We start from the raw sequence: 16,734 nt of genomic DNA on the forward strand, positions 1-16,734 counted from the left end.
ATGTTTCCGGACAGGGATTGCATCGACTCACTAGCACCCGGTAGAATATTGGAATTCATCGATGTGCTGGAGGTAAGTGAGTCCATGTGATTTAGGAGAGGGCACAATAGACCAAAGGTCGCGGTGCATTCCTCATAAATAAATCTAATCTAATCTAATCTAGTCTAATCTAAGAGGTAAAATTAACAATTTAAAGAATGCGCTAAATTTAAGCTTATATTTCCACTCTTGCGAAAGGCGAATGCTGTGCTACTCCGAGCATTCAAATAAATTTAACACTTTTAAACAAAAATTGCATTTTATATATGTAAGCTTACGCTGCCATTTGTAAATGCTTAGTAGTCACACGAGTGCTCAGCTTATAGTAGCCACTGGCTGTCATCTTTGCTTACTTATGCAAATGAAATTTTATAAAATATACAGTTACTCGTTGCTCATTTGGATGAAGTGCTTCACACCTACTATACATCTATACATAAGTGTACGCAATATGTTATGCCGAAATGAGATAGTTAGTTTGCTTGGCAGTAAGTTGGTCTTTAACTCCCACATTGGGCCAACAAACCAACGGTAAGTCATCTACAGTCACATAAAATATTTATGCGAGTATAAAGTATATACAAATGTACATACATATGTGCATGCGCATGTGTGCATTTGTGAATGTGGATGCACTAATTTGACACTTTATGCTTAATTTAAAGCCTCACCTGTGTGAGTGGGAACTATGTTCTCATTATAAATTAACAGAAGGACGAAATGTAAATACTATTAATGTGTTAAGAATCATGCCAACTTTAATTCGCCATCTCTGGTGAATTTGTTAGAAACTATTACATATGGTACAATTATTTTTCATAAAGTTTGCCAAAAGATGGCGTAACTTGAATATTATTCCATTGTTCCAATATTCTGAATATGCATTGGAAAGCTACTCTCCTTGTGCGTAGTTTTCAGAGTACGTTGATTGCCTTTTATAATTCGGGACTTGCCAACTCTAGTGTTCCAATCTGAAAATTCACAATTTTGTCCTAAATTTTGACATTTTAGATCATATGCGTACTCAGAAGATTTTGGCATACGCGCGACGACTAGGGAGAATATCATACATTCAATATTACTTGAACAGCTAACTGTAAAAAAATAGTTCGCATTGGATGGCACATTATTTGTCAATCGCTCAAGAAAAGACTCGCGTCGATAGGCCGAGAGGAATACTAGCAAAATACGATAACGGTGCTTCGAAATACATCTATGACAGTGTGATAGGTGATGAATCGAGGATTTATTTGCTTTAGCCCGAAATTAAACAACAGTCTACTACCGAATCCAAGAAAGTTAATCGCGCACGAAGCACTTCCAAGCAAATGGTTGTCTGTTTTTTAGAAACCGAAAAGTAGAACAGTAAATTCTGAGTGATATGCAACTATTTTTTGTTAGTTGTCTTGCACTAAATCAGGAAAAACAACTACCGAAAACGGATCTCTCTTCACCTCGACCATGCGAGCTCTCTTACATCGACTGAAACAACTGCATTTTTGAGCATTCAAAACATCGATTTGATGAGTAATGCACCGTAATTTCATGACTTGACACCAAATGACTTCTTTTTAAGTTCAAACGTAAAAAAATAAACTAAGAGGGCAAAGTTTTTCGATACCTGTGCAATCGATTGCTGCGTTCAAAAGGCATGTTTTGGAGGCACCTCAATCAGAGTGGCAAAAAAAGTGTATAGATTTTAATGGAGAATATTTTGATGATTAAAATTTGTTTTTGTTCTCGAGTCCTGAAAAAAGGCAACCTACATAAAATATATCATTGAATTGGAACGTTAACAACAATAATTTTTATTCCCGTTTAAAACAGTCGGACATATTAAAAAGCAAGAACTTTGGGTGTCGTTTGAATTATAGAAAAGAGACGTTGAGGGACGATTTTGCTTGTTACAAATGCTGCTTAAACGCCACAAAGAAGTCAATTTAATAGAAAACAAATATGGAGAACTAAAAATCTCCTCTATTTTTAGTAACTTCGATCCCATGGAAATTATAAAAAAGTTTTATGAGACCTAAACTCTATTAGATTCAATTGTTTTTTCTGAACCGTTAAACCTACCTGAGCTACCTGAGCTGGCTAATATTGCCAATCACTATACTATAAATAACCAAGATTTGTTAAGTGCTCCGGTAAACATAAGACCATTGAATGTTCAAACCCAGAGCAGCAGCAGGCTAAATGCTGTAACTGTGGTGAAGCGCATTCAGCCAACTATCGAGGATGCTAAAGATTTGCAAAAAATATGAGCGGAAACTATTGGAAATAAAAAAGGTGACAATATAACTCGAGAGGTCCTGTATGTAGATTTCAAAACGGAAACATACAACAAGTTCTGAACATTATTTCTGAAATATCAAAAAATATACTTCTTCTGATGTTTTAAAAGCGAATAATAATGATAATGTTTACAATAACTGCACTTTAGTATAGATCTTTCAGAAACTCAACAAGCAAGATGAATTCAACAATTCGAAAAAAATAAGGATGAAATCGAAATTATTTTGAAATCGGAAAATATTGACGTGAGTATGAATACGGATACACATTCTACGTCATAAGACGATTTTGCAATTCAAAACAATGGAACTTACCAGAAAATATATCCAATCCATCAAAAATCCAATTTGAAGAGCACAAAACTTAGTAAGCAAACATGCAGGTAGCTATAGATTCATAATGGGTGGAGATTTCTAAGCAAAGAATGTGTGCTGGGTTTCAAGGATTACGACTTCAAAGGGGAGAGAACTTTATAAAGTATTACAAAAAACCCGAAGTTAGGCATTATAGACGCGCTTATGATAATAATGCCCACAAGATAGCCAAATAGTTCTAGATCTGATAGATTTTTTATTGTCGGCAAAATGTTCCGGAACTATCTGTCGATTAATCAGGGTTATGACCTTAACTCGGATCATTCTCCATTGAATGATGAAACCGTGATCTTTAAAGATGAAACAGAGACCTTATGGAGTAAAGATACAGACTGGCTATAATTCCGAAAGATCATGTAAAATTATGACAGTAAATGTGACTCTATATTAAATGCAGACAAATGGAACCTGAAAATTTTCACTTCACAATAATTGAGAATGCAACATGTAGCTTGGAAAAATACACTAAATATAAGGAAAATTGTTGTAAACTCCCAAAGTACTAATTACATAAAGGAAAGAATTAAAATAAAGCGAAAGCTGCTACGCGAGTTACATAAAATTCGATGCCGAACTTATAAATGTATTTTAAATAAAGTTTCGAAAGAGCTTAATTAGAAAATTAAGAGGGTTAAAAATGAAAATTTCTCAAAATATCTTCAGTCCTTAATCAATGGAAGAAATCCTGATTACTCTTTTTGGAGAAGCTGTAAAAGTCTACGAACACCAAAAACTCAAGAATGTCCCAGTAAAACAAGGGCTGATACTTGGGCCAGTGGAAATCTAAAAAAAAAACTGAATTATTTTCTGATTATTTAGCCAACACATCTGCTGAGTGAACAAATAAAACACCTGATAAAAATTCCCCGCCTACGACCTGAATACTGACGATGTTCTGAACCACCATCCGATAAGTATTTTTATTGCCAACATTATGAACTCGTATTTTAATTTCAAATGCGTGATAACTTATTGGAAAGTTGCTGAAGCTATCATGATTCAAAAGTCGGCTCATATTGCTACTACCGACATTTTCGAAAAATTTGAGGTAATTCTCATAAAACGTCTGAGAAGCTATAATTCCAGCGCATCACTTTGGGTTTCAAGCTAACCATTACACGATTGATCAAATCCACAAAATTACACATACATACTGCTGTAATCAAATTGAAAGGTGAATTTATACTTCGCGTGTTTTTCGAATCGGTAATTTTTTTTTCTGTAAATTGGTCGTATGTCGCATCGTTTCGAGAGGCTCTAAAAGAGAATTCTTCGATTGTTACTATGTCTGAATTTATTGAACAAAGAAGTGCGATAATGCACCTTCTCACGCTTCCTTAGTTATTCGTGATCCTTTCGCCACATTTTCAACTAATATCGTGCCGCAACCACCGCATTCGCCTGATTTACCTTCGTGTGAAGCAAATTCACATGACCACTCCGAGGACACCGTTTTGGTTCAATTGAGGATAATAAAAGCCGAATCTAAAAAGGCTCTGATGGCCATCACGAAGGAGGATTTTTCCAAGTGCTATGATGACAGGAAAATTCGTTGGCAGTGTGAGGGGATTACCTTCAATTTGATCACAGTAGTATGTACTGTGCACAAAAAATAAGGTGACATTTTAATTTAAACTCCGCGCGTCCAAGGATTTGGAGAATTATTTTTTTTTTTTTTAGGTTGGTAGTACTGTCAGTGTGTCAGTCACATTTATGTCAAATTTCATCTCAAAATATTCATTAGTGTTTGAGATACGTGTCGTTTTGTGAGCTGCTAAAAGTGAGTTTTTCGTGATTTGAAATGTCGAAATTTGTTGAGCAAAGAATTTGCATTAAATTTTGTTTACGGAATCAATTTTCTGCTGCGGATACGTAGAGAATGGTGCGGAAAGCCTTTGGTGATGAGCCTATGTCTAAAAAAAATGTTTACAAGTGGTATAGTGAGTTCCAACCCGGCCGTGAACGTGTCGAAGACGAAGAGCGTCCAGGGCGACCATCAAACTCAACCGACGAAGCTCACGTTCAACAAATCAAAGATTTGGTATTGAAAATCCATCGATTAACAATTAGAGACCTTGCTGATGAAGTTGGCATATCGAAAGGCTCAGCCAATACCATTTTGAAGGATGTTTTCGGCCTCAAGCGCGTCAAATCTCGACTGGTACCGAAAGCATTGAATTTTTTGAAAAAAAGGCGTTGCGTTGAAGTGTGTGAAACGATGCTTTCCAACTACCAGGGTGTCATGAAACGCATTATAACTGGCGATGAGACTTGGATCTATGCTTACGACCCCGAAACAACCGATCATGTTGATTGTTTTCTTCGATTATCGTGGTGTTGTGCATTATGATTTCCTTCCAACCGGTCAAACAGTCAACAAGGAATATTATTTGGACGTTATGCGTCGTTTGCGTAACGCTATCCGCCTAAAAAGGCCCGAATCGTGGAAAGACAATTCTTGGTTTTTACACCACGATAATGCACCATCCCATACTCCCCTCGTAATTCCTGATCTGGCGCCATGCGACTTCTGGCTGTTCACCAAGCTCAAAAGACCGCTCCGGGTACACCGTTTTTATACGATAGAGGAGATTCAAGCCGCAGCGAAGACGGAACTGAAGGCCATCCCGGAAAGTGACCACAACCAGTGTTTCGAAGATTGGAAAATCCGTTGGCATAAGTGCATTGCATTGGGAGGGGTTTACTTTGAAGGGGATGAAATTGATTTGGATGAATAAATAAAGAATTTTCAAAATAAATACAATGTCACCTTATTTTTTGGGCACAGTAATTGTCTTTGAAAAATAAAGAATTCTGTTCTACTGTGTTGTTGGATGTTTCAAAGACGTGAAATAAAATTGGCCACATTTGCAGATGATACCGCATTGCTTGCTGTTTCTAGTAGTGAACACGAGGCAACTACTAATATCCAAAAAGCTGTAAATAAAGTCCTACAAGGGGTAAAAAAATGGCAGATAAAACTGAATGAAGCTAAGTCTGTATACATCGTTTTCACAAACAACAAAATACAACACCTACCATTTTTCATAGACTTTCTTTAACTCCGCTAAATATTTAGGAATGACACTTGACTCCAAGCTACGGCGGGAAGTTCATATAAAAAGCAAACGGAAAGAACTAGATATGCGACTCAAGGATATAAACAGGCAAATTAGTACCAAATCAGTACTATCTATTGAAAATAAGTTACTTGTCTATAAACAAGTCCGACAACTAGAACTCGGTCAACGCAGAAATATTAAAAACTGCAGCAGCATATAAAACCTGGTTGCTAAACTAGCTGGACTACAAAGACGACTCAAAGTGCTTCAAATTTAATGGGAATGTTTATTATCCTTCGAAAGAACATTATATGGCATTTATTTTTTTAATATTGTCTCTTACCGGGCTACGTCTCAGATAGTCCATCCGTTGAGTCCAATTTCCAATGACTTATTCCAGCATTTCGACTGATAACACGCGTGATGTTCTGTTCCACGGCCTGAATGAAAGCGAGATTGTCCATATAAACTTTAAACTTTACAAATCCTCACAGGAAAAAGTCTAACTGTGTGATATCACACGATCCTATCAACCGGCTTAAAACGAGAAAACGAATATTGCGCCCAGTGGGCCGATGTATGTTGACCATAAGTTGAAACGCGCGAAACACATGAACTATTTGTAAACAATGTTCAGGTGCAAGTCTTTCCATGCTGAAATGCCAAACAATGCTGAACAAAATAACATGACAGCCTGACGCCACTCATGCGTGATCTGTCAAAAACATGCTAGTTTTAGATGATATAAACAACCGTTAGCTGAACAGAACTATTATACTCTGTAGCAACATGAAGCGAGAGTATAAAAATTGTACACTTTGTCACACTCCCTATAGGAAACTGTTAGCTTATCCTAGGTAGCACCAATTTAATTGTATTTGCGCTTTTTCGTAATTCCTGACAACATTTTTATACTCTCGCAACAATGTTGCTAACGAGAGTATTATAGTTTTGTTCACATAACGGTTGTTTGTAAGTCCTAAAAGTAAAAGAGTCAGATATAGGGTTATATATACCAAAGTGATCAGAGCGACGAGTAGAGTCGAAATCCGGATGTCTGTCTGTGTCCGTCCGTCCGTGCAAGCTGTAACTTGAGTAAAAATTGAGATATCATGATGAAACTTGGTACACGTATTCCTTGGCTCCATAAGAAGGTTAAGTTCGAAGATGGGCAAAATCGGTCCACTGCCACGCCCACAAAATGGCGGAAACCGAAAACCTATAAAGTGTCATAACTAAGCCATAAATAAAGATATTAAAGTGAAATTTGGCACAAAGGATCGCATTAGGGAGGGCACATTTGGACGCAATTGTTTTGGAAAAGTGGGCGTGGCCCCCCCCTACTAAGTTTTTGTACATATCTCAGAAACTACTATAGCTATGTCAACCAAACTCTACAGAGTCGTTTTCTTCAGGCATTTCTATATACAGTTCAAAAATGGAAGACATCGGATAATAACCACGCCCACCTCCCATACAAAGGTTATGTTGAAAATCACTAAAAGTGCGTTAACCGACTAACAAAAAACGTCAGAAACACTAAATTTTACGGAAGAAATGGCAGAAGGAAGCTGCACCCAGGCTTTTTTAAAAATTGAAAATAGGTGTGGCGCCGCCCACTTATGGACCAAAAACCATATCTCAGGAACTACTAGACCGATTTCAATGAAATTCGGAATATAATATTTTCTTAACACCCTGATGACATGTACGAAATATGGGTGAAATCGGTTCGCAACCACGCTTTCTTCCAATATAACGCTATTTTGAATTCCATCTGATGCCTTCTCTGTATAATACGAGTATATACATACATTAGGAACCAATGATGATAGCGGAATAAAACTTTACAAAAATACGGTATTTGAAAAATATGTAAATGACGGATAATGAAATCTCGATTATCACTTTACCATGCGAGAGTATAAAATGTTCGGTGACACCCGAACTTAGCCCTTCCTTACTTGTTCTCTTAAGGTTTGTGATAAATTTTGAAAGATGTTCATTTCCAAAGATATTTTGAAAGACTCCACATAATAAACATCGTTCTTACTAAGTACTACTTTTGTAACGGTCAGCACCATTTATTTGAGGATGTTTTTCACAACCGTGTAGCGGAATTTTTCCGCATCTCACATAAGAAGTAAAATAGGTTGTATGGTGAACGCCAGAATAAAGATTGAACATACATCAATTATATCAAAAAGGGGCCACTTTACGCACAAAAGGGTTTCAAAGTTGCTTACAAAAGATTGGGTAGTAGCAAAAGAATGGTTGAACTTCTCTGCACATAAACGCAAAATAATGGAACAAATTGGCTTCCTTGGTGCTTCGTGAAACGATTAACTAACTCCGAAGGTAATTGTACCATTTGATAAAACTCTTCAGGCCGCCAAGAGGGGAAGCCGCAAAACTTCAATACTGCAAATATTAGAAGTGTTTCGAAGAAGAAGTACTGCTGACACCATAATAAGAATAAAGATAACCATATTAAATTTAATTAAAGAGGTAGAACAATAAAGCTGAAAAGGAATACGAAAGCGAACTGCTCGTACAATTTTAGTAACTGAATCACCTTAGAGAAATTCCTATTTGGTGTCGCTGTCGCAAATTCACTACCAGAATCATATGCCTTTACGGTTAGGTTTCATTGAAATTCAAACGTATTCCTACCCTCACATTCAGCGTAATAATGCTGATTTCGCTCGCGGCAATAGCACAAATGCAATTGTCATAGGTCACTCGTGGTTTATTTGTCTATCCACTTTTATTTATAAGCACCGCATCTGCATTGTGTATAACATTACTGTACACCGTCTTTTATTTTATTTATAAGCCAAGCATGAGCGCGTCTGTCCTTTCTATGACTCTTCCACTCGTGTTGTGCGTTAGCCTCTATTCTTTCGCTCTTGTTGCTCTGCCTCACATTCTTGGCTACTATATATTTGCCTTCCATTGGGAGTTATGCATGTCTGGTGCTGCTTGTGAAATGCTTTGTTGGTCACGAGGATTTGCGTTAGCACAAATCCACTTGCGCACACACTTACCCACCCGTGTATTCAGTGAGATTTAGTTGAGTGATGTCAAGTCGGCAAATGGGCTGAGGTCAGGAATGAACGCTCCGCTGGAATATTGTGTAGTGTGGCGTGAAATGTGGCTGACATGTACAGAAACCAACTTGCTCAAATACACAAAGACTATGGAAATACCCTGTAGGAAAAAGTTGCACTAGTGAAATTCCAATAAATGTTAGGGAGATCATCATGTGACATGGCAAATAAAGAACTGACAATATATTCAACCATCTTTAAGGGTTCGATTAGGCATCGCCATCTGTTACTATAAACAAGCTTATGTATGAAAAAAAGACTATAAAAAAATAGTTCTGTTCTTTCAATTGCCACTCATTATGTGCGCTCTCTTTTATAACTGACTCTTTTCCCTACAAGTTAGTTTGCACTATTCCAAGCAATTCACGTGTTATCACAGATGAAAGGAAAATCTCTAACACATATGTATGTGTGTAGAATGTGAGTATATAAATATGTGCATGAAACACACGGGATATTTAAAAAAAAAATGCAGAAAAAGCTGTTGCTTTGAGAAATGATGTTGTTGACAGCAGTTGATGCCAGTGGCACCTGTTGCAGCCACTAGTGATTTGCCCTTTATTGCGCAAATATTGGGATTATTTATTATTTCAATACACCAATCAACCGGGGAAAAATTGGATACATTTAATGTAACATACTCGCAAAAATGTGTGTACAGTGTGCAATAAAAGTTGCTGCTAAGAACTCCTTGCACTGTCAATAGTGAAATTTGCCAAAATAAAAATTAGATATAGTCTAATAATTGTGTAAAATGATAATGCAAAGTACAATGGCTCGGTCACCTTCTTTTAAAATTATTTATACTTGTATTTCATTTTTGTTTGTTTTCCTTAAGCAAAAAATTATTTGAAAAATTACGTAATAGGTTTTGAGTACAGTTTTGTCACACACATATTTATTTATACAATCATTGTATATTGTATCGTCTTTATTCGACATGAAAATTTGAGTTGTATAACCTCCAGTGATAAGACATTACAATGTAAGGCTCCGAAAACATTTCACTAAGACAGTCAGCAAGCGTTCAGTGAGTGTGTAGTCTTGTGATTAATTTATTTCGCGCATACAATTTTTATATTGATTAATGATTTGAGTGAATGATGATATGGGACAATATATTATTACGATATTAATACTCACATACCCAAATTGAATTAAGCAAGTGTGCGTGCTAAAAGCCCTTGACGTTTTGGTCATCATATACTTTCGTTCAAACTTTAAGTTAGCAACTACTGAAAATCTTGAAATTAAAGACAAACTCTTTAAAGGCTAAAGGGAAGACCTTCAAAAATATTTTTGTATCAAAAATTATTGCTACCTTTAACCAAAGCTATAATATAAAACCTTTTTCTATCTTTTTATATTCCGTCAAGGGTAGTCACATTCCGTGTGTGTAGTTATACCTAACTTTCACAAAAATACGTACGAACCCTAATTTGTCAGGGCAATTGGTTGATGAGGATTGGGTATTTCGGAAAAAGTTATAGTTTTGAATTCAGTTGTTAATGAAACACTGTTTATGCCAAAGAGGCGGGCGAAGATTTTAAAAGCATTCTTCCTCTTAATTGGCGTAGACACCGCTTACGCGATTATAGCCGAGTTAACAACAGCGCACCAGTCGTTTCTTCTTTTCGCTACGTGGCGCCAATTGGATATTCCAAGCGAAGCCAGGTCCTTCTGCACTTGGTACTTCCATCGGAGTGGAGGTCTTCCTCTTCATCTGCTTACCCCGGCGGGTACTGCGTCGAATACTTTCAGAGCTGGAGTGTTTTCGTCCATTCGGACAACATGACCTAGCCAGCGTAGCCGCTGCCTTTAATTTGCTGAACTAAGTATGTCAATGTCGTCATATATCTCGTACAGCTCGTCGTTGCATCGAATGCGATATTCGCCGTGGACCATAAATCTTTCGCAGAACTTTTCTCTCGAAAACTCGCAACGTCGACTCATCAGTTGTTGTCATCGTCCAAGCCTCTGCACTATATAGCAGGACGGGAATTATGAGTGACTTATAGAGTTTGGTTTTTGTTCGTCGAGAGAGAACTTTGCTTCTCAATTGCCTACTCAGTCCGAAGTAGCACCTGTTGGCAAGAGCAATCCTGCGTTGGATTTCCAGGTTGACATTGTTGGTGGTATTTATGCTGGTTCCTAAACAAACGAAATTATCTACAACTTCAAAGTTATGACTGTCAACAGTGACGTGAGAGCCAAGTCGACTGTTAATTTGGTGAAATGAGATATTTCGTCTTGCCCTCGTTTACCAATATCATCGGCATACGCCAGCAGCTGTACACTCTTATAGAAGATGGTACCTTCTCTATTTAGTTCTGCAGCTCGAACTATTTTCTCCAGAAGCAGGTTGAAGAAGTCGCACGATAGGGAGTCGCCTTGTCTGAAACCTCGTTTGGTATCGAACGGCTCGGAGAGGTCCTTCCCAATCCTGACGGAGCTTTTGGTGTTGCTCAACGTCAGTTTACACAGCGGTATTAGTTTTGGGGGATACCAAATTCAGACATCGCGGCATAGAGGCAGCTCCTTTTCGTGCTGTCGAAAGCAGCTTTGAAATCGACGAAGAGGTGGTGTGTGTCGATTCTTCTTTCACGGGTCTTTTCCAAGATTTGGCGCATGGTGAATATCTGGTCGGTTGTTGATTTGCCAGGTCTGAAGCCACACTGATAAGGTCCAACCAGTTTGTTGACGGTGGGCTTTAATCTTTCGCACAATACCCTCGATAGAACCTTATATCCGATGTTGAGGGGGCTAATCCCACGGTAGTTGGCGCAGATTGTGGGGTCACCTTTTTTATGGATTGGGCATAGCACACTTAAATTCCAATCCTTGGGCATGCTTTCGTCTGACCATATTTTACAAAGAAGCTCATGCATGCTCCTTATCAGTTCTTCGTCGCCGTGTTTGAATAGCTCGGCCGGCAATCCGTCGGCCCCTGCCGCTTTGTTGTTCTTCAGGCGGGCAATTGCTACTCGAACTTCTTCATGGTCAGGTAATGGAACGTATGATCCATCGTCATCGATTGGGGAATCAGGTTCTCCTTCTCCTGTTGTTGTGCGTTCACTGCCATTCAGCAGGCTGGAGAAGTGTTCCCTCCATGATTTAAGTATGCTCTGGGCATCAGTGACTAGATCACCTTTGGGGGTTCTACAAGAGTATGCTCCGGTCTTGAAACCTTCTGTAAGCCGCCGCATCTTTTCGTAGAATTTTCGAGCATTACCCCTATCGGCCAGCTTATCAAGCTCTTCGTACTCACACATTTCGGCCTCTTTCTTTTTCTGTCTGCCTATGCGTCTCGCTTCCCTCTTCAACTCTCGGTATCTATCCCATCCCGCACGTGTAGTGGTCGATCGTAACGTTGCGAGGTAGGCAGTCTGTTTTCTCTCCGCTGCGACCCGGCACTCCTCGTCGTAGCAGCTGTTCTTTTGCACTTTCCGAAAACCAATGGCTTCGGTTGCAGCGGTACGTAAGGAGTTTGAAATGCCGTCCCACAGTTCCCTTATACCGAGTTGTTGACGAGTGCTCTCAGAGAGCAGGAGTGCAAGCCGAGTAGAAAATCGTTCGGCTATCTGTTGTGATTGCAGCTTCTCGACGCCGAACCTTCCTTGTGTTTGTTGGCGTGCGCTTTTTGCTGCACAGAGGCAGGTGAGAATCTTGGCTGCAACAAGATAGTGGTCCGAGTCGATAGTAGGACCTCGGAGTGCACGCACATCTAAAACACTGGAGACGTGTCTTCCATCTATCACAACATGATCGATCTGATTGGTAGCTTTTCGATCCGGAGATAGCCAGGTAGCTTGATGAATCTTTTTATACTGGTATCTAGTACTACAGATAACCATATTTCGGGCCCCGGCGAAGTCGATCAGCCTCAACCCATTTGGGGATGTTTCGTCGTGGAGGCTGAATGTACCCACCGTAGTGCCAAAGATACCTTCTTTACCCACCCTGGCGTTAAAGTCGCCAAGCACGATTTTGACATCGTGGTGGGGGCAGCTCTCATAGGTGTGCTCCAACCGCTCACAGAAGGCATCTTTGGTCACATCGTCCTTCTCTTCCGTCGGGGCGTGGGCGCAAATCAGCGATATGTTGAAGAACCTCGCTTTGATGCGGATTGTGGCTAGACGTTCTTTCATCGGAGTGAATGATAGTACTTGGCGACGGAGTCTCTCTCCCACCAGGAATCATACACCAAACTAGCGCTTCTTTATATGACTACTGTAGTAAATGCCACAAGGACCCACTCGCCTCTGTCCTTGTCCCGTCCGTCGCATTTCTTGGATGGCGGTGATGTCAGCCTTTATTTTTGCGAGGACATCAACCAGCTGGGCAGCGGCACCTTCCCAATTAAGGGACCGGACATGCATGCTCTATTATCGTAGTCCTTATTTCGTTTGCCATGGTCGTCATCGAAAGGGGGGTTTCTAATCCGAGGCTGTTGGCAGTTTTTCATTGGTATAGTTTTTACGTGGCGGGTCCCAAACCCAGCGCACAACCCTATGCAGGGAATGTTTCGCCTTCTCACATTAGCTCGCCTTCGAACGGATGTTCTTAGGCTACACAGAGGATACTTGGTCAAAGACCGGAAGTAGTGAGCTGCTTGAGCCATGTGTAAAAGAATCGTTTCCTTTTAGAAGCATTAAAAATTAAAATAAACTGATCGGGATATCAGAGGAAAGTGTTGGAAGTATGATTCCTGAATATTTGCGTACTCGATATATTTATGCAAACTTGGTGACACGCAAGCTCACAACTAACTCACTATGTCCCAATATCAATGAAACGATAGTTAAAATATATATTTTGAGATTAGAATTGGCTACGCTAATGCTCCGGCTATGGAAACAACACATCAACACCTTGTAGAGGCAGAAGAAGATATACATATCGAACTACGAAAATTAAATTAGATAGTTAAAAATGGAGTAATCATTATTCTTAAAACAAAAATAGTAAAATTAAGTTTTGATATAGAATTTTATCGAAAGATATTTTCCATTACCTGACTATTGGTACGAGATAATAGATAACACTCAATTTTTATAACCGTTTAGCTTTTGTCGTCAAAATATTAAATTTAATCTAATAACCAGCCGAGTTTTCTATCAAAGCGTAAGTTCTAAAAAGTCTATACTTTTTTATATTTTTTATATTAAGGTACATAGTACTGTATTTTTCTGGGTTAAAAAACCAATAAGTAACTAGTTAGATGCCAAACTAACAAATAGTATCGATGAATCCACTAAGCCTTTAAAGACGAAAACGAGTCAGATAACTGCTTTCGATTGAAGTTTAGAATAGTTTATATTTAAATATACAACAATTTATAAATTCTATAAATCTCATAAGGTTATCACTTGTTTTTCCCTTGCAGGTACTCGCCATGTGGGGTGTTTTGCGATTCTACAACTTGGTACGTTCAGGCATCACATGGAAGGGCCCCGAGGTAATTGAACTAAGATATAACGGCAACGACTCTCACCAAGTCGAAACACGCTTACCAAGTAGTCACACATATCACCTCTCCTCCCATTACCAATCGCAGGCAAAAACCACTGCGTCGGCAGCAGCGACGACGGCATATCATCACTGTAACGGCGGCAGCGGCAGCGACAGCAAACAGCGTCGCCTCAACTACGTGCCCGATGTGCAGCGCAAACCGACCGGCTGTTGCTTCTTCGACTTCGACGATTACGATGAGGATGACGATGACGAGGAACTGGAGTGCGGCGATGATGATTACGATTATGACGACTACTACTATGACGATGACGATGAGGATAGTTCCGATTGCACGATGCTCGGCGCCATATCAATGCATCAGAAACGTCAATGCCACCGCACACTGCGACCGTCACATCTACACGTACACACGCACTCATCGCGACCGCGCAACAACAACATACGCACTGTGTTGATCAACAAACGGCATCACAAGTACAAAATCGCACAGCCGCAGACACGACTCGAGGTGATCAACGAGTCGGAGCGTAGCGCGGGCAGTGGCAGTGACGAAAACGATTCGTTGCTGGTCGCTTATGATAGCACATCGTCGCTGGCGTCGGTTTGACATTGGCCGGCGTGCGGTTGTAGTTGCTTTGGAAATGCGCGAAAGAACGATGGAAGCGGCAGCGGCGATAATGAAGCGGCAACCGCGACAGCCGACGGCGAAGCGGCCGAATTGCAGCAATTACAGTTGCAAATTTGGCAGCAGCAATGGCTACGACGTCAGCAGCGACGTCAACGCAAGTGGCAACGCAAGCTTCAGCGTCAGCGTCGATGTCCATTACGACGAGTCAACAGCGCTGTGAATATAGCGATAATGGTGCTGCTGGTTGTAGTCGAGATATACGCGCAAGTTTCGGTACTTTTGTAGAGAGTTTTGCGCATTCATTGTTTTACGTGTTTGAAAATTTGTGAGCTTCCAATTGGTCATGATGCACGCATTTGTGGTCATAGATTACCCAGTAATTACCAATCTTCGATCGAGATTAATAAGTTTTGCAAAAGTAAACCTCGAATTAGCTATGAGTTATCACTGCTTCCCGTTTCTGCCGCTGCTTTACTAAAACGGTACATTTGTTCAAATCGCGATGAAGGAATATCAAATTGTTCCATCTTACCGCTCGTATCTCTATCCGTTCGAGCAATCCAAATATTTTTTATCTTCAGTATTAAATCTGGATGGGTGTATGGAAAATTGTATACGTCTTTCCTTTTACTATTTGGTTGAAAAGGGAGGAACAGGCATCAATCGGTGGAGGCTAAGCCATCATTGAGCTCATAGTGCTCCCAAGAGATACCCAAGATACTAAATAGTAACTCAGTAGATTCGATGAAACTGCTAAGCATTTTCCGCGCTCGATGTCACATCAATATGCTCTACATTCTGCCGTTCACCATTTTCAAAAGCTTTAACTTCGAAAATATTTTCATTGGATTAATCGACCGTTTTAATATGTGCTTTATAAAGATGAAAAGGTGTTTGGTATACAGAACACCAAATCTTCAAGCAAGACTTGTCTTAATTTTCTACTCATCATGACATTTCAGTTTGTTCGCTAAATTTTTTTTACCCAACTGAAGTTCCGTTCAGAAAGCTTATTTCTCGTCATCTGAAGCTTTAATCCATGTTGGGCCTTTCGAATGTTACTTTCATGATTGCAAGGCATTTTGAAAATGTTTTTGTAAGCTCACATGACTTTTCTGTTATTAACGGTTTTTTGACAAATTTTGTTTGGCTATTTATTTATTGCTTAATCTGAAAACATCTGTTAATGATGGAAATTTTAGATAAAAAACAGCCTTTTAGACCACACTTCTCTTCAAAATAGATCATAAAAAATCCTTCCCGCCAACAAGGCCAATAATTGAGCTTTCGCAAACTTTATTATTTTACCGATACGTCTACCATCTGTGGTCTCAACATATTTTAGAGAACTTCATTTCGAGTAATTCAAATTGATCTCCCTAATTTAAATCAAAAATTGATATAATTGATATCACAATTGGTTATACTATTGGATAGTCGAAAAGTCTTTTCGTATTTCTAATCAAATTTTAACTTATTTTTTTATATTTATTGTAAATCGGAATTTGGAAATTTTCAGAACGGAAGAAAGCGAACCATTATTGTGCTACACGAACTGTTACAGCATCGTCTCCGAAAACCTTACAAAGTTCATTGATGGCTTGCTTGGTATCCTTCCTTTTTTTATACAAAAATTTCGAAATTTGTCTTCATTATTTTCACTCATTTTTGAACAGCTCTAACTTTTTTCTAACTTCTCCGAATTTAGCTTAAAATCTCACCTTTCCAACACTATATGGTATAGCACAATG

The 16,734-nt window shown here is 39.2% G+C and overlaps 1 protein-coding gene across 1 annotated transcript; it reads left to right on the top strand.

The window, feature by feature from the left end:
• LOC120780418 lies at window positions 1-16,487 on the top strand. Its single transcript, XM_040112696.1, has 3 exons — window positions 1-72; window positions 14,267-14,338; window positions 14,438-16,487. Exons 1-3 carry the CDS (start codon window positions 1-3, stop codon window positions 14,960-14,962), a joined length of 669 nt encoding a protein of 222 aa, XP_039968630.1. The 3' UTR covers window positions 14,963-16,487.
• The last annotated feature ends 247 nt before the right edge of the window (window positions 16,488-16,734 follow it).

The sequence above is a fragment of the Bactrocera tryoni genome, unplaced genomic scaffold, assembly GCF_016617805.1.
Source record: "Bactrocera tryoni isolate S06 unplaced genomic scaffold, CSIRO_BtryS06_freeze2 scaffold_25, whole genome shotgun sequence".
In the NCBI taxonomy this organism is placed as follows: Eukaryota; Metazoa; Arthropoda; class Insecta; order Diptera; family Tephritidae; genus Bactrocera; species Bactrocera tryoni.

Bases quoted from the DNA above. Each gene is read 5' to 3' on its own strand.
- LOC120780418 (XM_040112696.1), top strand. From the start codon at position 1: ATGTTTCCGGACAGGGATTGCATCGACTCACTAGCACCCGGTAGAATA. The intron at 73-14,266 runs GTAAGTGAGTCC...TTTCCCTTGCAG, and splicing joins AATTCATCGATGTGCTGGAG to GTACTCGCCATGTGGGGTGT. The intron at 14,339-14,437 runs GTAATTGAACTA...TACCAATCGCAG, and splicing joins TCACATGGAAGGGCCCCGAG to GCAAAAACCACTGCGTCGGC.